Below are 15,797 nucleotides of genomic sequence, written 5' to 3' on the forward strand. Positions count from 1 at the left end.
AGCCACGCCCGTGGGCCGGCACGGCACGGCCTGGCTATTAAACGTGCCACGGCGGGCCGTGCCGGGCCAGACACGATTAGCACGGGCTGGGCCGTGCCGTGCCGGGCCGGCCCGTTTGGCCAGGTCTGGGTGTCTATGGTGACTTCGTAAATCTTAAGATGATATGCCGACTCAGTCTTTTAGAGGTGCTCATAGGGATAGAATGTGCGTGTGTACGTTCATAGGGATGAGTGTATGTGTGTGCATACGAGTGCTTGTGTCTGTACTGATCTTAAAAAGAAATAAAAATAAATTCTGGGCTTCCTAGAGCTGGGAAGGCAAAACGGACCCCGCGTCGTTTTTCAAACCGACGCTTCTCTGGGAAGACTGCACACCACACCCCAGCCGCTTCGAACTTCACACACACACACACACACACACCAGACGCCACTACCGTCCGCCGGAAAGGGGAAAGGGTAAAAGGAGAGGCGCCGCTGCCCGGTGGAGAGGGTGCCGGCGATTGCCGTGGAGGGTGAGGACCGGGAGCAGGAGGGTGAGGTGGCTGAACCACTACTCCTCGGCGCAGAGCATCCTGGTGGTCGGAGACGGGGAGTTCTCCTTCTCGCTGGCGCTCGCCACCGCCTTTGGCTCCGGCGAGAACATCGTCGCCACGTCCCTCGACTCCTACGGTTCGATCCTTCCCTCTCCCTCTTGGCCTCTTGCTTCAAGACAAAAGGTTGCAGTTTTTATGCCGGTGCTACTAACTTGGATGTGGTGAAATGAAACCCTAGAAGGGTGTGGGCCGCTGGGTGCATACAAGAGCACCGTGTGTTAATTTGTGGATTCTGGGAGAATGTTTCGATACTTATTATTCTTAGAGAATCTAGTGTCTTCGGTTGGTTAAAGAAGGATCTGATGCGCATTTAAATAAATGGTTATAATTGGGGATTTGGGTTCCTCGCGCATAAAGCAGAGGCTATTTGGGGGTGAAAAATTTGCTAAGGCAACATATGCCACACAAGGAGGATTATGGGAGTAATTTCGTATGATTATGATCTGGTTTACTGGTTAGCTGTTTCGTATGTACAGCAGAACATGATTGATTCTTCTCTTAAGCATCTGCATGATCTCAATGAAACTAATTATGAAAAAAAATGTCCTATTTGTGATTGATTATTTCTTACGATTCTGGAAGTTGTATGTCATGATCTCATATTCTCATAGACACGAAACTTGTGCATTGAGTAAACGCTGCTCTCCATTTATTTATTTTATTTTCTTCATTTTACATTGTTGGAACCCGAGCACTTCAAATTGGATTAGGTCCATGTGTACATATGGTATGAGGCTATGAGCACTGTCAGGCAGTTGAATGGGCCTTCGTTTTGTTAATGAATTTTATCTTTTGAAACTGGCCCTGTTGATCTACGGTCATCTGTCTGTAGTAACCCTGTTAATTATCATATGATTTATCACTCATATAGTCCAGTATATTATCCCGCAAAAAAAAAGTCCAGTATATCCATATATTGCTATTTCTAGCAACTTTTTTGTGTCTTATCCACTAGTGTAATTGATTTATGAGCCCAACTGAGAAACATAAATTGGAAACATAACATTCAGCAAAAATAGTATCAGGCTGTCCCGCAAAGGTTCCTAATTCAGTTCCGTGTAATCACCATATTCTCTTCGATTTGTTCGTGAGCTTATCATCTTTCAATGGTTGTTCAGTTCCTTACTTGGCAGCTTTATTCCTAATTCTTCCTTAAGCCCTCTGTGCATCAACCTGCCCCTGCTTACCATATAAGCTCAGAAGGATACTGTTAATATGATTAGTTCTGTCTACTTATCCATTTCCTTTACATATCTTTTTGGCAATCCTGATGGACAGAGGCTCTGACTGAGAAGTATGATGATGCAAAATCAAATGTAAGGAAGTTGAAGAAAATGGGGGCCAAAGTTTTGCACGGTATCAGTGCGAAAAGCATGAAGCACCATTCTTATCTGGAGACAAGGCAGTTCCAACGGATTATCTTTAATTTTCCTCATGCTGGGTTCATAGAAGATGAGTCTGAGCCATGTATGATAAAGTATGTGCAATCTCTCTATGTTTACATTTACTTTCTGCAGTTAATGTTTGGTCAATTCCTAGATTTCTTTGAGTAAATGTGATTTTTTAATGTCTACTGGTTGCATTATTATTTCTTTTAATGAGTTATGATTGCTTGAAGTTGATCTAGTATCCCTAGAGCCACATATTTGTGTTAGTAGTTACCTCTCTGGTGGGTGGCGTTGCTAGAGAACTAAGGTGCTAGTGGAAGTGGTATTCGAAAGATTCTATAAAATATTAAAATGTTGTTTTACTTTGAACTTTTATTTTAGCCAGTAGCTACAATGTCTAAAATAGAGTTTGAACACTCCCATCTGACCTAGTCTCATACTTGTAAATACATTTGAGCTCTTTATGCTTGGTATGAACAAAAGGCATTTTAGGTAAGTTAAACCTTTTTTTTAAGGTCAAGTTAAACCTTTTAAGAAAATGGAAAGCTTGTGTCTCGGTGTATTAATAGAAGAAATAGTTTGCACATGCCTTAGAGAAGGCTACATCCGTATGAAGCCAGAAAGCAAACAAAAAGTCTTGCAGCACCACCATCGGAACCCAGCAACTACGTTATTATCTAGGAGTATGCTTCAGACTAGTTTGTCGCTATCTGTTCTTCATAGTCAAGAGGTCATTTTGTCATATCATGAACACAAAAAGGATCCTCTGTGCTAGCCTATAATGCAAAACGAATAGAATAAGAACATGTTTTGCTGAATTTCCGGACCTTATCATATGTCTCTTTATGATCGGCTTTTCTTGTTTATTCTCCAGTTCTTTTATCTACCCTCTGCCATCGGAAGACAGACATTTGAATCACAGCATGAAATTGTGTTGTAAGTTTAAAGCAGAATTTTTTCTGTACATGTGAAGATTTATATGATTGACCATCAGTATAATAATTCGAGTTATTTCCTAGCAATGGCTTTTGTCTGGTGACTTCCACTTGGTTGGAGACAAGCCCAAGAACCTTTTGTTACAATGTGATGTTCTAACAGGCTTTCGAGTCCTTTAAACTTCTTATTAACCATTTGTTCTGATATATAGGTTGCATAGGAAGCTGGTGAGGGGGTTCTTTCGTAATGCGCGACGCCTGCTTCATCCTGATGGTGAAATTCACGTCACGCACAAGACAGGATATCCTTAGGACATGTGGAATATCGAGCAGCTAGCCTTGGAGCGTTCTCTTACCATGGTTGATGAACTTCATTTCCGAAAACAAGACTACCCTGGCTATAACCCTAAGAGAGGAGATGGCCGCAGGTGTGATAGACCTTTCCGTCTTGGTGACTGCAGCACTTTCATTTTCTGCAAGAAAAGTAAAGGAGCTTATCCCAAGCTACAGTTCGATAAGTTGAGGCTTTGAGCCTTTGACATGCTCTGCCTGCTCTCTTGTTGCATTCTCGAGCCAGCAAAATGAACTTGTAGTGTTCAAGATATTTTGATGAATTAGTGCTAGTAATGTTTTGATGAATTGGCGCTCGCATTTTGACAAAACCAGCAAAAGGAAGAGAAGGTCAGGCGCAGCTTGGCATGACATGATTGTAATGTTGACGAGCACTTGCGTCATTTGCATGGGCATGGCGCGCACTTAGACGAGGCATTCCTTCGCTGTCTATCGAACTTTCCTGTGTAATAATGACTAGACGTCCTTACACAGTTTGAACAACTTTGTATTGCTTTAATATGTAATGATGAATTATTGCAAGCACTTCTCTCCCTTTGAGTACTAGATGCCACTTCATTAGAGATGTGGTCCGGTATTTTAGTTCACTCTGGTATATCTATTTTGTCGATCGATAGGCATAGGGTGGTAAATTCTGGATTGCCATTTTGCGGAGTAGAAAGTTGCTTATTTGTGCTTGCAGAGGTTTTTCGGTAATTGTTCTAGATAATGAAAGAGATTGTTATCCCTGCATCTTGCACATCGTATCGGATGAAATCCCTGACGCTTTTGATTAAGTAATGAAGTCTAGTTAATCTAAAAAAAAAGACATGCACGGAACCGCTCGACATGAGGGGCAAGCTATCGCAAAACGTACCAAATGAAAAGACACGCACAGGACCCTATAATTTATTATGCTCACTATATGTGTTGTAACAACCAATGACTGAAGCTCCCCAAAGATGTCACGCCGAGAAAATAAAAGAAAACACATGCATGGAGTTTTTATGTACTACCACATTAATAGAGGTGTTTTCCTTGACTATGTAATGGAATTTATATGACTTGGATTATTAGCATAGCAAAAAGATACTCCATCTGTTCCATAATTATTATCGTGGTTTTAGTTTTTGAACTAAAACCACGATAATAATTATGAAACGGAGGGAGTAGTTTATTAGGTGAATTTTTATCAAGAATAATAAGTTTTACATTATCATAACTAGCTAATTGTCCGTGCGTTGCAATGGGGCATACATATTCTAGTGTGCCTTCCATACAATGCTCGATGATACGTTTCTTAATTAACATGATCCTTCCGTTCAAATTATGATACTTTCCATAAATAATGTGATCGTTCCATCCAAATATTGATACACTTCATAATTAACGTGATCCACCTGTCCAACGCTGGATGATACTTTTCATAATTAATAATGTAATCCTTTCGTCCAACGCTAGATGAACTTTCCATAATTACGTGATCCTCCCATCTAAAGAATGATACTCCAAATAATGTGATTCTCCCATCCAAAGAATGGCACTCTCCATAATAAACCTAAACCAATGAACATAGGCAACCAAACAAAACCACGATGTACCATGACGACTGCATACACCCTTTTAATAGTAGAGATTTACATTGTTCACATGAAACTGAACGAATGAATTGCACATCGAGGATTATGCCCACGGACGTAGCACTCGGTAGGGCGAGGTGGGGCACTCGCCCTACCTTGATTTCCACCCTTTTTATGTGCCCGAGTGGCTTGAGAAGCATGTCTATGTCTGACCCGCCTGGGCTCGAGTCCTGGTGTGGCTCCCAAGGCTCTCATCTACATCTATATGTTGCTCAAGTTGATGTGCTGCAAATGTAGGTATTTTTACCAGCGGGTTGCCATTTACCCTATCAGATGGCGGGTATGAGAAACAATTTTACCCATTGAAGGATATGTGTAAGGGTGATGGGTAGGCTCAAAGGAGATGAGTAAGGGTATGGGGAGGCTCCTCCCATACCCAAACCCGCCGGATGCCATCCCTACTCTTAAGCCGAGTGGACATATGTTAACTTTATTTAAGACTTTTTAAGACAAGGCCATTCTCAGGGGCGGACCTATATGATGTTGAGTGGGTGCCCAAGCTTATTCAATTTTAAAATTTTCAATAGGAATTACTTGTACCCGCTGGACCTGGGGTCGTGGTCGAAGCAACGTGCGCTTCATTCGCTGGGTCGTTTTGAGGCCATCATGCCGACTACGCGTCAGATGCACTGCGTTGATAAAGCGAGGACACCCACCATGCGTTGTGTCCGGCGTACCACGCCAGCAGCTCGATCCCTAATAGTTTTCAAAATAAAATAAAATTTGTAAAATAAGTGCCAACTCCAATGGTTTACTCACACTCCACAAAAAAAAAATCAAGGGTCCGCCCCGGCCATTCCTCCAAACTATCTAGTTTAGATGATAACCCTAACTATGCGACACACGTTTCCAGGGGCGGACCCAAAAATGTTATGGAGTGGGGGGGGGGGGCAAATAATTTGAGTGTGGGCACTTATTGTGCAAATTTCAAGAATTTCAAAAGCAATCTTGTAGAATACAAGCAATTTTTACTTAAATTTCAAACTTGAGTGGGGCTTGGGCACCCACTCAGCACCATGTAGGTCCATCTCTGCATGTTTCTATTTTGTTTCTGCATGAGCCATCAGCAGTTCCACGTTGGCACCACTTCTAGACGCATCATATGCCTCCTCGCGGCCACTAGTTCAATGTACTGGACGTGAAGAAGGGAGAGGGAAAAGGCTTTCTTTTTAAGAAAATGACACCCAAAAGGGCATCTCAAAGGAGAAGAAGACTTTTTTTATTGTTGAGAAATTCGATTGGGAATTATGCAAGTTTTTCGGCAGTGACTTGTCATAGCCGTTTGTTTTTCAAAAACACTTACGTCCTGCCGCTTTTCCGGTAGAGAGGATCCAGCCCATGATTGCGCAGGGGCAACAAAACGACCGTTCCAGCCCCTGCCATGCGGGCCCCACTCCACTCCCCCACCATTTTCTTCCTCTTCTTCAAAACGAGGCTTCTCCGGGAAGACTCGAGTCCACACTCCACAAGCTCGGCAGTTCCGACTTCCGAGTGTCCCACGACCCACGCCCACGCCCACTCGCCCTGTTCTTAGCTCGCCGGTGGAGGGGGAGGGCAGGAGGAGGCGCCACCGGAGGAGAATGCCGCGGCGGTGATCGCTCCCGATCGGAGGGGAAAGGCGCCGCCTTCGGCCGCCGTCGACGGGACGCCGGCGGTAGAGCGGGATCAGGCCAGGCGATCGGCGTTAGTGGGGGATGGGAAGGCGGCGAAGGAGGGGGAGCGGGGTCAGATGGCTGGGCCACTACTCCTCGGCGCAGAGCATCCTGGTCGTCGGCGACGGGGACTTCTCCTTCTCGCTGGCGCTCGCCGCCGCGTTCGGCTCCGGGGAGAACATCGTCGCGACGTCGCTGGGCTCCTATGGTTCGTTCCGCTCTCTCTGTCAGCAGGACTAAACTTGCATTTTCTTATTAGTACTGATTTGTGCTAGGGTTTCGGTACATGGAGCCCTGGAGACTGGAGTAGTAGGTTGAATGGCAAAATTTTCCTTTATGAAATCGGAGGCATTTGTCCTCTATTCTTAAAAGAAATATATGAAGTTTACTGTAAAATTGCTACTTGGGGTGATAAAATAGCTCGCCTCATGCTATAGATGTGGCAGAAGAGATTTATTATGGGGAAAATCTTTCTGGGGATTAGTCCCTCCCATTTGTTTATATATAACAGAACATGATGGACTTTGTTAGGACATGCATGGTCTCACTGAGCATGTGTATTTGCTAATCTTTTCCATTATCTGAAACATTATAACAAGAAGTCCTGAATACTGTAATTTGGACATGTTTCATGTGTGCATTGTTGGGCTCTTGAATGTCTAGGTTTTATTTCTCGGATTTCTGACTTTATCTATTGCCACTTATCCATTGGTATGGGATTGGTAGATGGTCGGCTGTTTGGAGTAACCTGCTCTTTGCATGTGGTCTCGCACCTTGCAGCCCAATATATATGTACATCTGCTTCTTTAGCAACCTCATAGAGTCATAGTGTGTGTAAGGGTGATTTGGCAACTTTGTGGTGCAAAGGTGATTTAGGACCATAGAAAAATGCCTTTAGAAATATGAAATGGAAATGAACAGGCAAGAACATTGTCATTCAACAAAACCACTATGCCAGGCTAGCACAAGCATGTCCTTATTTAATTCGTGTAACCATGATTTTTTTTCCATTGTACTCCTTAGCACAAATTTCATCATTCAATAGTAGTTTAGGTTTTTATTTGCTTAATTCTTAATCTGACTTGAGGCCTATGTATGCATCAAGCTGCCCAGGAGTGTTGTTAGTGTGATGCTGTGAGCGCTTATAGATTTTTAGTTGTATGTATCTAATTCTTACTGCACTTTTTGTTGGCAATCATCAGAAGCTCTGATATGCAAGTATAGCAAAGCAGAGACAAATGTAATGAAGGTGGAGAGAAGGGGGGCCACAGTTCTTCATCGCATCAATGCAAATAATATGTCTGGTCACACTTATCTGAAGTTTAGACAGTTTGATCGGATTGTCTTTAATTTTCCTCATGCTGGCTTCAAGGGAAAAGAGGAAGACATGCGTATGGTCAAGTATGTGCACTCCCATTCTGTGGTTATCTTTATTATCGCAGTTTAGATTGTTCGTGTAACTTTGAAATTACTTCCATATTTGTCTGTGGACCGATTGCATTATAAAGCTGTCTTAATGATTTTATTGTTTATAGTTCAGTGTTCCTGGGGCCTCATCTGTGTTAGGACCTAGGAGTTATCCTCTTGATCTTGGGTGGTTTTGTTTAGAATGTGCAGGTGCAATTGACCTTGGATAAAATCCATAGGAACACGGTCTCCTTTTCAATTTTGGTTCTAAACACTAGTTAATGTCTCTCACCGCTAAAATTTGAGTATAAGCTCTATGTACACATAAGAGATCCTGTGTGAGAACCTATAATGCAAGATGGCTCAGTGTTAAACTTGAGTGTAAAGCTCTCCATGTCACTGTCATTGTTTGAAACGCACTGTAGTTCTTTATGCTTATTGTCAGAACAAACAACAATTTGGATAAGTGGATATCTTAGCATATGTTTTTTTTGCAGCTTCACATGTTATCAAATCTTTTTTTCCATATTTGTTGAAAGCTTTGATCTGCCTCAACTCATCACGGGTTACTGCATACAAGAAAGAACCTCTTTTTTATCTGCCAGCGTGTACTTGGCTTGTGGTTTCTTATTTAGAGTTAACCCAGTAACCCTTTTCAGAAGCAAAACTTCAACAACCGACCTTTGTAACTCATTAACCTTGTCTTGTTGATTGATCTACAGCTCGCACAGGAAGCTTGTCAAGGGGTTCTTTGGTAACGCGCGACGCCTGCTTCAGCCTTACGGTGAAATCCACATCAGCCACAAGATGGGATATCCTTACGATGCGTGGGATCTCAAGCGACTGGCCTCGGAGTCGTTTCTTGATATGATTCGGATAGTTGGTTTCCACAAACACGACTACCCCGGCTATAACCAGAAGAAAGGAGATGGCCCAAGGTGCAACGAGCCATTTTACCTAGGTGTCTCCTGCACATTTAAGTTCTGCCTGATGTACTCCTACTAAGCTCTGCCTAAGAGGCAAAGAAGCTGAAGCTGAAGCTGAATGTGCATGTTATTTCTGCATTTTTGCCAACATGAGCAGGGCTATGTGAGCAATGCTGCGTCGGCATTTGGACTGCGACTGAAATGTAGGTAACTATTGAAGGTGCTTTAACGAGTTGTGGAAAATAGTTCTTTTGGGGTGAATTAGTGGCGGTATTTTGGTGAAGTTGATGTGGCACGACTTCTCTTGATGCGAAAAACACCTTTTGAGTGACATGGACATGTAGTGCATGCTGATGAGTGAATGAGGTATCATCCCATATTCCTATCACTCATCACTGTGTGGATTACTAATATGTATTGTGAATAGTATGGAACACATTGTGGTAAATTGCATTGGTTTGTCTACTCCTTTCCGTGGTCCTCTCTGAGTTACTCCCTCCGTTCCGAATTACTTGTCGCACGTATGGTTGTATCTAGATGTATTTTAGTTTTAAATACATCCATTTCAGCGACGAGTAATTTGGGACGGAGGGAGTATGATTTATCAAGTTTTCATCCATCTCGGCCTTTTTTTTGACGAGTGTGAAAAATAAAAAATATTATTAAAATGTTCAAATATATTATTGAAATTATAGCTGGCTAGTCTACCGTCCTATGAGCAGCATGAATAGTTGTTATCTCTAAGACCTCTCCACGATACAATAGTTGACTAGTTCTCACCGACGAAGAGGAACGCCATTTCTCAGTGGTGCATGCAATGCTATGAAGAGGAATGACGATGGAGGAAAGGATGTGGGGACGAAGTTGCTAAAACATTCAAGTTTTGGACTGTCTATGTTGCGGTCGACTTTTCCATTGACAGAACGCTAGATGGAATTGGGGCTTTGCTACATACACCTAAGGCCTCGTTTGGTAGGAGAGAGTCGAGGGGGTTTTGAAGGGAATTTCCTCGCGTGGCCCAGAAACCCCGCAAAACCTCGAGGGCCCGTTTGGTACACGGGGTTTCGGCGGCCCAACCCCCTCCGACCCCCTCCTATACCTCCTTTCCACGCGGTTCAGAGCCCTCGAGGGGGGACGCGTGGATTTGGGGAGGAAAGGAAACCGCGCCGCCGCCTGCTCACAGTGCCGCCGCCCGACTCCTCTTCAACGCGCCGTAGACCAACTCCCTCGACGCCGGCGTACTTCCTCCGCCATACTGGGCTTCTCCCCGGTGGTAAGACCTCGCCTCGTCTCCTCCTCTTTCCCCTAGTCGTCTAGGTTTCTTCCATCCGCCCGGCCATGGCTGCCGCCTCGTCTTCTCCGGCGAGCTGGCCAAGCACGACGTCTCCGAGGGCACCAGAGCCCTCACCAAGTTCACCTCCTCCTAGACTGATGGCGTGTTGTTGGTTTTTGTATCTGTACTCTTGACTCTGCCTACCTGTCTGCAAGTAGTGGTAGTAGTACGTGTGCTGGGTGTTTGCCAACGCTTTGTTGGTTTGTTGTTTGTAAGAACTGTAATCTGTTGCTACTTTTGGCAAACTGATCGATCTATCTATATGGTAATACTGCAGTAGTGTTGATCTATCTATATGGTAATACTGCAGTAGTGTTGGTTTTCCGCTGTTCTGAACACATCAATGTATGGCCATTCATATTTTAGTTGTTGAACTCTAGTTATTTGCAGACCTCCTGCATGTTCTAGATTTTTTACTGAATTTACTGTGAATCATTGTATCCTGTTGTGCAAACAGAGATTTAGAAATAATAATGCATTCCTCTACTAGTGATTTGATTTTTTTACTTGGTGATTGAATTGATCTCTACCATGTCTGCTTTCATATGGCAGCAGCTTGGTGTTACTCTGAAAATGACAAATGTGAGTTGTTTTCAAGAAAAATGAAATGTGAGTTAGCTCTCCATTTATCGCTTCGCTTGTCAAACCGAAGGAACCTTTCACGCCTGCTATGTATATTAGGTGTACCATGGAGCGGCTGTAGTAGTAGCTTCAGACTTGGCTTCGACGGTGCTCTGTAGTTAGATGATGGCGTGTGCTCTGACCATGTTGTCCTACTGTAAGATTTGTGCTGGAATTCGTGTGTTGCAACCAGAGTGTTCTTGGATAAATCGGAAGTGGCATATGCAACTTAATTATGTCGCTCTTGAGACTTGTGAATGGCGAATACCTATGAGATATTATTGGTTCCAAGTCATGCCGCTGTGAGGGATTATGTTGCTGTGTGTGACTGCACAATTATGTGATGATATATTGATTCCAAGTCAAGCAAATTATGGTGTTGGTGTGAATAATTGTCGCAAGATTATATTTTTAACTGTTTTACGCCATTTTAATTCAATATGGCAATCCCTTCCTGTCAAACACTGTTCCATATGGAGGGGATGTGTGGCTGGAGGGGGATTTGAGATTTCAAGGGGATTGGGTGGAAGAGGGGGATTCACCAAATCCCCTGAAATCCCCTCCTCCCAAAACCTCCACAATCCCTTCCTGTCAAACGAGGCCTAAAGAGTTATGTGGAAAGGAGGATTATGGGGTGAGGTGTTTGTTTAGTACTTCATCCGTTTTAAAATAGACGACTCAACTTTATTTTAAACCGGAGGGAGTAGGTTGGAAGAAAGGTTTCGTTCGTTTATGTAAATAAAAGTTTACATAGTGTACCATTTTTTATGGAATGGGCATGATCTTATCTCGCTTAACACATGATCACTAATCATCTGGTGTCATTGCGACACCTTGCCCATTGGTCTTAGAGCAACTCTAGCAAACCCCGCAAAAACTTGTCCGCAAAACGCGTTTGCAGTTTCACGAAGATCGCGTTTGCGGGTCGAAAACTAGCGCGGCCAAACAGATACTGTAAAACAAACTGTAAAACTGAAATAAAGAGCTTCTTCCTCCAGTCCGGCCGTTGCCGCCCCTTCCTCCAGCCGGCCGCGCCCAACCTCGTCGCCCGCAGACCATGCCCCGTCGCCCGTCGGCCGCGCCCCATCGCCCATCGGTCGCGCCCCGTCCCTGCCGGTCGCGCCCCATCACCGCGCCAGTCGCGCCCAGCCTTGCCGGCCACGACCCATCGCCTCTGTCGTCCGCGCCCAGCCTTGCCGGCCATGCCCCGTCGCCTTCGTCGTCCGCGCCTTGCTCTATTGTCAGGCGAGCCGTGCCCCTTTGCCTGCCGCGTCGGGAGGATTCCGGCGGCCAGGCTGAGGTCATGGGAGGCCACGATGGTGTCCAGCTCGTCCAATTCGAACCGGCGATGGTCGATTGCGGCGTCTAGCGGCCTTTTCCGATGTGCGGTGACGAATTCCGGCGAGTTTAGAGCAGATTCCGGCAAACTCCGCGGCGGCGTGTTTGCTCCGACGAGGTTTGACCGGTATACGGGGCCCCCTATATTCGGCCCTCCAACCTCCAAAGATAAGGGTTTCGGGTGTGCATTTGCGGTGGCCCTTAAAAATTTTACGGGTTGGACTACTTTTACGGTTTCTGTTCTGGACACTTTTTTCACCCAAAACTGTAAAGCGCAAAATTTTTATGGGTTTGACCACTTATGCGGGGTCTGCTAGAGATGCTCTTACTAGTTGTTTCTATGCGAACCCCTTTCTCCTCATGCTCCCTCATCCCCCCACTACCTCCTCCATTTTTTTCACGAATACACTGTCGGATTTCGGGTTCCGGCAGACCCTTGAGGTTCGAACTCTGGGGTGCGCACGGAGATCTCTCCTCTACCAACTCGCGTCTCGTTGCCTCGCAAAGGATCTAGTCTACACGATGAACAACACAAGGGACGCAAGGTTTATACTGGTTCAGGCCACCATTGTGGTGTAATACCCTACTCCAGTGTGTGGTGTGGTGGATTGCCTCTGGGGCTGATGATGAATAGTACAAGGGAAGAACAGCCGCGCGAGGGATGTTCTTGTGGTGGTGTTGTCCCTTTGGAGGGGTTGATTCCAGATGCCTCTATACTATGGTGGCTAGCCCTATATATAGAGTAAGAGGCCCTAGTCCTCTTCCCAAATATTGAGCGGGAAGGGTGCCAATAATTGGCCATTTTGAAGGGGAACATCTAGTACACTTATCCTGACTAAAGTTGGTCCTCGCCTGCCAAAGACTCTGACGATGATGCCGTCTTGGACTCCACGATGACCTCCATCCTGCCGTTCTGCTGGTCTTGGTCTTGTTGCACCAAAATGGTAGCCTTTGCCTGATACCTTGGCCTGCGCTTGCCCCCTTTGCCCCCTTGACACTGCATAGGCCCGCGCCCGCTTGGCACCCGCCTGGCTTCGGTCGTCATGGCTTGCGTCACGGGCACCTCGCGAGGTACCCCTGCCTTGATCTCCGCCTCCTCGCGAGCCTTCCTGACGAGGCTGCGCCTGAGGAAGCTGCTTGTCGTCCGTCCCGCGAGGCTTGGCCCCTCGCGAAGGTCTTGAGCCTGAGTTGATGAAGATGGGCCGTACTGGGCCACTCCTTGAGCCACGTTGCAGGCCTCAGGTAGGCAAGTCTGGGTACCCCCGTTCCCAGAACGCCGACAGTAGCCCCCGGGCCCAAGGCGCGCCCGGACTTGGCTTAGCAGAGAAGCGAAGGGGCAAGTGCGAAGCGCCGTGGGCCCCAATAGCCTGCGGCCTTGGGCGCTGCATGGCGGTTGATTGGACGTGGGAGCCTCCGCCCCCCACGACGCCTCGACAACCATCCGACGTGACAAGTCCCTGCATGCAGTATGAGTCATGATTACCTGTGATCGTGGAGGCCGTCAGTTGGCCTCCTCCGGCTATAAGTACGGAACGGCGCGCGCCCTTCTAGTCCATCTCCCCTTGTTCTGCTCCTTCTTCTCCACCTCTCCCCTTAAGCTCGTCGTGTCCCATGGCGTCCATGAAGAGGTTCTCGGCTGCGGAGAAGGGGAAGGCCCGCCAGGAGCGGCCTGACTCTCCTCCGGCCAAGCACGGTCGGGGTCGCCCCCGCAAGCATCCCGCGACTCCCGCGAGGGCTGCCCGAGGCCTCGGTGGAGGCCCCTCGCTTGGTGGAAGCCGCTCGATCGGAGGAGGGAGAAGTGTCGCGGCCGCTCGACCTCCCTGAGGGAGTCCCGGATTAGGGGGTGTCCGGATGGCCGGACTACGACCTTTGGCCGGACTCCTGGACTATGAAGATACAAGATTGAAGACTTCATCCCGTGTATGGATGGGACATTCCTTGGCGTGGAAGGCAAGCTTGGCGATACGGATATGTAGATCTCCTCCCATTGTAACCGACTCTGTGTAACCCTAACCCTCTCCGGTGTCTATATAAACCGGAGAGTTTTAGTCCGTAGGACGAACAACAATCATACCATAGGCTAGCTTCTAGGGTTTAGCCTCTCTGATCTCGTGGTAGATCTACTCTCGTACTACCCATATCATCAATATTAATCAAGCAGGAGTAGGGTTTTACCTCCATCGAGAGGGCCCGAACCTGGGTAAAAACATCGTGTCCCTTGTCTCTTGTTACCATCCGCCTATATGCACAGTTCGGGACCCCCTACCCGAGATCCGCCGGTTTTGACACCGACATTGGTGCTTTCATTGAGAGTTCCTCTGTGTCGTCATCTTTAGGCCCGATGGCTCCTCCGATCATCAAAGACAACGCGGTCCAGGGTGAAAATTTTCTCCCTGGACAGATCTTCGTATTCGGCGGCTTTGTACTGCGGGCCAATTCGCTTGGCCATCTGGAGCAGATCGAAAGCTACGCCCCTGGCCATCAGGTCAGATTTGGAAGTTTGAACTACACGGCTGACATCCGCGGAGACTTGATCTTCGACGGGTTCGAGCCACAGCCGAGCGCTCCGCACTATCATGATGGGCACGATCTAGCTCTGCCGCCGAACAGTGCCCAGGAGGACGCCCCAGTGTCCGCTCCGACCCTTAGTTCGGAGCCGGCTGCGCCGATCGAGGACGGGTGGCTGGACACTGCCTCGGGGGCTGCAATCTCTACGGCGATCGATCCAAACACCAGCCTTGTCCTTTGAGAAGCTCATGACTCCAAGGTGCCGGACTCCTTTCTGGACTCCGAACCTTTCGCGCCCCTGCCAATCGAACCCGATTGGGCGCCGATCATGGAGTTCGCCGCCGCAGACATCTTTCAGCACTCACCCTTTGGCGACATTCTGAATTCACTAAAGTCTCTCTCTTTATCAGGAGAGCCCTGGCCGGACTATGGTCAGCAAGGTTGGGATGCAGACGACGAAGAAATTCAAAACCCACCCACCACCCACTTCATAGCCGCTGTCGATGATTTAACCGACATGCTCGACTTCGACTCCAAAGACATCAATGGTATGGGCACCAATGCAGGGGACGACCAAGATCCAGCGCCTCTAGGTCACTGGAAGGCCACCTCCTCATATGACATATACATGGTGGACACCCCAAAAGAAGGGAATGGCGATGGAACAACGGAGGATGACCCCTCCAAGAAGCAGCCTAAGTGCCGGTGTCAGCGGCGTCGCTCTAAATCCTGCCAAAGCAAAAACGGTGATTCCGGCACGGGAGATAATAACACCCCGGACAGTGCCGAAGACAACCCCCTCCAACTGGATTCAGCACAGGAGGACGGAGAAACCAGCCCTCATGAGAGAGCGGCAGACAGAGAGGTAGAGGACGATAATTACATGCCTCCCTCCGAAGACGAGGCAAGCCTCGACGATGACGAATTTGACGTGCCTGAGGATCCCGTCGAACAAGAGCGTTTCAAACACAGGCTTATGGCCACGGTGAGCAGCCGCAAGAAAAAACAGCAGCAGCTTAGAGCTGACCAAGACTTGCTAGCCGACAGATGGACTGAAGTCCTTGCGGCCGAAGAGTATGAACTCGAACGCCCCTCCAAGAGCTACCCAAAGCGCAGGTTGCTACCCC

At 47.0% G+C, this 15,797-nt stretch overlaps 2 protein-coding genes across 2 annotated transcripts; both read left to right on the forward strand.

The window, feature by feature from the left end:
* The first annotated feature begins 226 nt into the window (after positions 1-226).
* LOC123114838 (heavy metal-associated isoprenylated plant protein 41) lies at positions 227-3,806 on the forward strand. The gene is made up of 5 exons (XM_044536232.1): positions 227-232; positions 308-668; positions 1,871-2,069; positions 2,855-2,916; positions 3,128-3,806. Exons 1-5 carry the CDS (start codon positions 227-229, stop codon positions 3,145-3,147), a joined length of 648 nt encoding a protein of 215 aa, XP_044392167.1. The 3' UTR covers positions 3,148-3,806.
* Positions 3,807-6,316: 2,510 nt separating this feature from the next.
* On the forward strand, positions 6,317-9,335 carry LOC123116348 (heavy metal-associated isoprenylated plant protein 41). The gene is made up of 3 exons (XM_044537314.1): positions 6,317-6,745; positions 7,740-7,938; positions 8,667-9,335. The coding sequence occupies exons 1-3, from the start codon at positions 6,580-6,582 to the stop codon at positions 8,947-8,949; spliced, it is 648 nt and encodes a 215-aa protein (XP_044393249.1). The 5' UTR covers positions 6,317-6,579; the 3' UTR covers positions 8,950-9,335.
* The last annotated feature ends 6,462 nt before the right edge of the window (positions 9,336-15,797 follow it).

Source organism: Triticum aestivum, chromosome 5B (assembly GCF_018294505.1).
Source record: "Triticum aestivum cultivar Chinese Spring chromosome 5B, IWGSC CS RefSeq v2.1, whole genome shotgun sequence".
NCBI classification, from domain to species: domain Eukaryota; kingdom Viridiplantae; phylum Streptophyta; class Magnoliopsida; order Poales; family Poaceae; genus Triticum; species Triticum aestivum.

Coding starts and splice junctions, on each gene's coding strand:
- LOC123114838 (XM_044536232.1), top strand. Junction 669..1,870: donor CACGTCCCTCGACTCCTACG/GTTCGATCCTTC, acceptor CCTGATGGACAG/AGGCTCTGACTGAGAAGTAT. Junction 2,070..2,854: donor TCTGAGCCATGTATGATAAA/GTATGTGCAATC, acceptor TTTATTCTCCAG/TTCTTTTATCTACCCTCTGC.
- LOC123116348 (XM_044537314.1), top strand. CDS start 6,580: ATGGGAAGGCGGCGAAGGAGGGGGAGCGGGGTCAGATGGCTGGGCCAC. Junction 6,746..7,739: donor GACGTCGCTGGGCTCCTATG/GTTCGTTCCGCT, acceptor GGCAATCATCAG/AAGCTCTGATATGCAAGTAT. Junction 7,939..8,666: donor GAAGACATGCGTATGGTCAA/GTATGTGCACTC, acceptor ATTGATCTACAG/CTCGCACAGGAAGCTTGTCA.